Source organism: Poecilia latipinna, unplaced genomic scaffold, assembly GCF_001443285.1.
Source record: "Poecilia latipinna isolate Pla-1442-1.1 unplaced genomic scaffold, P_latipinna-1.0 Scaffold1514, whole genome shotgun sequence".
Taxonomy (NCBI): domain Eukaryota; kingdom Metazoa; phylum Chordata; class Actinopteri; order Cyprinodontiformes; family Poeciliidae; genus Poecilia; species Poecilia latipinna.
In genome coordinates this window covers 20,280-25,274 of record NW_015114130.1, presented here as the reverse complement: position 1 = coordinate 25,274, position 4,995 = coordinate 20,280, and the positions used below count along the sequence as shown (strand labels likewise).

General features: G+C 41.7%; 1 protein-coding gene across 2 annotated transcripts in view; it reads right to left on the bottom strand.

Moving 5' to 3' along the window:
• Positions 1-740: 740 nt before the first annotated feature.
• The window catches only part of LOC106963257 (AT-rich interactive domain-containing protein 5B), a 22,619-nt gene continuing 18,364 nt past the window's right edge, over positions 741-4,995 (bottom strand). For both annotated transcript variants that reach the window (XM_015058072.1, XM_015058073.1), the window contains exon 9: positions 741-4,748. In XM_015058072.1, coding sequence (XP_014913558.1) covers positions 3,609-4,748 — 1,140 coding nt within the window. In that variant the 3' untranslated portion in view covers positions 741-3,608. The remainder of the gene's footprint in view (positions 4,749-4,995) is intronic.

Genomic DNA, 4,995 nt, shown 5'->3' with positions numbered 1-4,995 from the left:
ACTCAATTTTAAAAGCTGAGGTTATTAGAACAAGGATCAGTTTGAGGTTATGCATTTGTTTGGCAAATGCACATTAAAGGTGCTCTACACAAAATGAACTGTAAAATCAACTCTCTACCGTCACACTGATGATAAACAGGAGATCTTAAAACAGTGTTGCCTGAACAAAGCAGAGAGTTTTTAAAAGTTTTGTGTAATTAAAGCAATTGCAACTCAAAAAAAAAAAGTTCACCGTTAGCATCTTGGCGTACGAACAATTTGGTCTAAACTGACTTAAGTCAAAAAAGACAATTGATTGCTAGGAACTACTGTCAAAAAATACTGTTAAATATAGAATCTTTGGAAAAGTAACTGCAATAAAGCTCTATATGTCAGCATGCTAAGTTAAAATCATCACCATTCTAGTAGCAGCAACTTTGAAGTGTTTTACAGATGAGTAGTCAAAAATTTTTATTTATACAAACAAAGTGAACTAGAATCCCCACATAGCAGATTTTGGGTTAAAGGTAAATCAAAGCATGGCAAGCTAGCATGTTAAGCTAAGAAATGTTCCACTGTCCGTTATTACCTGCAGTACAGATGTTTGAAACTCATCAAGGTCATACATTTTATCAAAGGGCTGATTTGATAAAACTCTATTCAACTTTTAAAATAATATAGCTTTCTCTGCATTCGCTGAGTACTTCTTTATATATATATATATATATATATATATATATATATATATATATATATATATATTTTCTTTTACATTGATGTTTGACAGTATACAAACAAACTTATGAAATAATCACACAACTGCTTTCTTGAAGTTCTATTTCTGGAGTCTAGTGGGCCACCAAAACAGCTACAGTAGGCTGGACTTAGCCCACGAGACACGAGTTTGAAACATGCTGCAGTGTGATAAAACTGTTTAGAACAACAAACAGTCCAGCAAAGCCAAGAAGGTTTGGCGCCCATGAATTAATCATAACCTAATAATGTCGGGTAAATCTCTATCAAACGCTAAAATGACTCAAGCTGTCAACAAGGCTAGCAGGCAAAATTATGCCTGTTGTATCAGTAATTAACAAAACCTTTATTACTTAATGGGAATATGTATATAACATACAAAAATTAAGACGGTCTAAAAAACATGATTGACCCAAACAGCTATTTTTAAAATCTGACAAGTCATTTATCTGATGCGTTAAGATATTAGCATGTTCACCTAACCATCATACTAAACTAAATGATGTAGGGTAGCAATATTTCTTCCAATGACAGTTTATATGTCAAAACTTTCATGGAATACAAAAAATATGGTAACCAGCTTAAAATGTTCCTAACGCTAACACCAAAGAGCATCATTTCATGTCAGTGCCGGTTGTTAGCAGCTTCTGAACAGCAGCTTTGTGGAGGACCAAAATTATTTTTATCCTTCTTTCATTTTAAAATGTGATAAGCTCTTCAGTGAGCACCACTGTCCACATTATTTGTTCTACAAACGCGCTCCTTTAAAGCTCTCTGGGACCAATAAATATAGGTTTACTGATGTGATGAAGCAGAGCCAGACAGTAGTCTGGCTCTGCTTCAGACTACTGTCAGACTACTGTCTGAAGCAGTAATGTTGTGAAAAACATTACTGTGATAAAGAATATTTGACATTTGTAGTTATTTTTTTTGCCCAATAATTATTTTAAAATAAAGAAGAAAAACAAATGAAGGAAGTAAAATTGTAAAAATACTATCAATAACAGAATTATATAGGAGTCTTGTGGAGCACTTTGGTGCATCTGCCCATATACTGAGTACACATTGTTTTTTCATGCAGTCATTCACAACTATTTGTGCTGAACATGGAACCAACAGTCAAACAAATCTGATAAAAAATAATTACTAATAAGCTAATTTTTTCATCTTTTAAAATATTTCTTTAAAATATTTTCTCTGTGGACAAATCAATGTGAATTTTTCCACCTATTAAAAACTTTCTGACTTGCAGCTTGACAACATTCTGAGCCTTGAAACAAGTCAAAAACCAATGTGGTCATGAGCTACATAACTAGGAAAAAACAGCACCTATTAGTTTGAGTCAAATACAAACGCTAAGAAATGAGAGACAGTAAATTATAACTGGCTTAAATATGAAAAAAAGCAAAAGGAGTACAGTAGGTGTGCAAATCTGAACCAGCATATGTGGTGTCAAAGCAAACAGGAAAGTAAGTTAAAGAGATACCTTGATGTTTAAGAGCAAGAAAAGCAACATATTTTTTTGATGCAAGATTAAATTTTAGTTTCTCATTTCTAACAAAAGGCTTTAACCGACATGAATTTCCTGGAATCACAGGTGCATCTAAAGAAATTTATAGTGAGAATTCAAGTTAACAATTCAGTCCATAAAGTGAAACTGCAGAAATTTCATGGATTCATTACAAAAAGAGATTTATTTTAAGCATTTATTTCTGCTTTTGGTAATTATAGCTTACAGGTAATGAAAACCAATAAAAATATATTTTAGTACATAAACATTATGGAGGCAAGAAAAGGTTATTGCTACAGAACTTGTCTGTCCAGAGAGTGCTATAGCAAAGAATCTAAAAAGAAAGTTTAGTACTAGGAAAATCTGCTACTCCACAACCATGAGTTCAACTTTCTGAGCTGAATTTATGAATCAAAACAGACTCCTTGGTGATTTTCTAAGTTATCGAGACGCACCTATACAGTGCATGAATCCCAATATGGAGGCAGGAGTTGCTCACTCTGAAGCTGCAGATACAAGATTTGTTTTGATTTCAAACTTACTGTTGGCAGGAGCCTCTTAACTGCTGAAGAAGAAGGAAGCTACAGATGTGGACCATTCTGAGCATGCTTTCATCTCAAACACGTTGAGATAGTTTTATAATCCTCAAATACGGTTAAAAAAAAGGGGGGGGAGGAGAGAGAAATGAAGAACCTGAGGTAGTTTAGACTGTTGGAGCTGCATCTGGGATCTAAGAACCTGAACAGGGACGAAGGTGAGAGCAAGCCGACACGATGGCGAACCTGGTCGATGGGTGTGCTGTTGAAACATCAAGGTATCTCCGTGGATGCAGGTGAAGCCGGGAATGGCGCGGGTCGCCGGCCTTTTAAGGCACATTTGTGTACGTTTACATCAACTAACGAGCAGGACTAAAACGCTTCACTTTCACTGGATACATTGTGAAGACAACTTTTCATTTTGAGCCCTAGATTACATTTAAACACTATCAGAAAATAAGTCTCTCCCTACGGACGAGGAGAACAATTTAAAAACGGGACTAGCGGATGACACCAGGGATGCTGTGGGAGGAGTCATGATCACCCAAACATGATATCTTGTTCTAACTGTTGTGGATCCGTTTTAGTTTCATCAGAACGTAGAGGAGAGAAGTGTATAGTATTTCCAAGGGTTATGGCAGTGTTCAGGAAAAAAAAGAAAATCATCTCCCGTTTTTGTTTCAACGGAAACTCAGCTGAGATTGTCATGATTCTGTTTGATGACGTTCCTCCAGAGAAAACGGAAATGTAGCGAAATAAACGTCATTAAAGAAGCAAACACCCGGCGCAGACAAGTCTCCGAAGTGATCCTGATTTATGGAAAAAAAGCACTAAAAACAGTGTGTGTCCGTGTCGGAAGGGCTGGCTTCCGACAAGGGACCGGAACACCGGGTCGGATCTCGCTCCAGTTGCTCCTTCCCCATCGGCTCCTCCTGCTTCTTTGCCTCCATCTTTGCATCTCCATCTCCGACTTCAGTCCTTTTGGTTTCGGTTGGAGGAGGAATTTTCACAAACCTCGTCCCGTTCATGTCTTCCTCCAGTTTCACCTGGAAGGGTGGAAGTCCGAGTAGGAAGGCCCGGATGCGGCTTGGGGAGCTCAGGTCTGCTGGCTCCTCCTGGCCCCTCCCCTCCACGCTCTGAATGCCGGACACTGCCAAGGAGCTGGAGCGGCCCCTGAGGCTGAAATCCTGCGCTTGCTCCTGGGGGCCACTGCGTGGTCTCTTGGAGTACGATGGATCCAAGTTTCTGTTGACTGCCTGCGGACTCTGCTCGTGGCCTTCGGCGCTGGGCCGTTTGGGTGGTAATCGTTTGCTGAGGTTGAGGGGCAGCGCCTGCTCTGGCGGTGGGGTAATGGGGGAACAGGGCGGCTTGGCGCTCAGGTCCTGCGACAGCGCCTCCGACAGCCGGCGGGTGAAGGTCTGCAGCTGAGATGAGTCCAGGTGAGCCCGCATCACCTTCCTCACCTGAACACTGCAGTCCAGGTTGAGAGGCAGGACGCGGAGTGGAGGCAGCGGTGGCCGGCTCCTGGACGCTCCGCGCTGACCCCCGTCGTCTGAGCCGCAGCCAGAGCAGTGGTGCTGGTGGAGCTGGTGCAGCTGAGGCTGCAGCTGCTCCGAGCTGGGGTGGGGCGTGTCCGGGCTCCCTCCTTTGGGCTGGAGGGTGAAGATGGCCGGGTGGAGCTGTGCCGGGTCCTGGGGGGTCAGGGCGGGGCTATCGGGGCCCCTCTGGAGGCTGATTTGACTCCTGAAGACGTCCAGAGGGCACACGCCTTTGATGGGGCTGAAGCCGCTCAGCGAGCCAGTGACGAAATGAGGGAGAGCTGGGATGAGAACGCTGGGAGAGGGAGGAGCCGCCGAGTCGCCGCGTTCCGACTTCAACTCCGTCGTTTTGAAGGGGAGGAAGGAAGGAGACATGGGGGAGAGGTCAGGTGTCAGGGGGATGCTTAGCGGGAGGATGGCCGGCTGGATGGGCTGCAGGGACGAAAATAAGGATGGATTACAACATAAAGCTGATCTTTCAAAGCTTTCTTTACAGAGTTTGGGAATTTTACCCAAGTATTTTCAAGATACGTTTTCACATTTTATCTGCACCACACCTGAACATCAAAACAATACAAATGAAAACAAGAAGAGTTTCAAATAGGACTAATTATTGAAATAATTGATTTAGTAATCGATTAACCGTTAAACTAAAAAAATAGGCCATTCACTGAAAGAA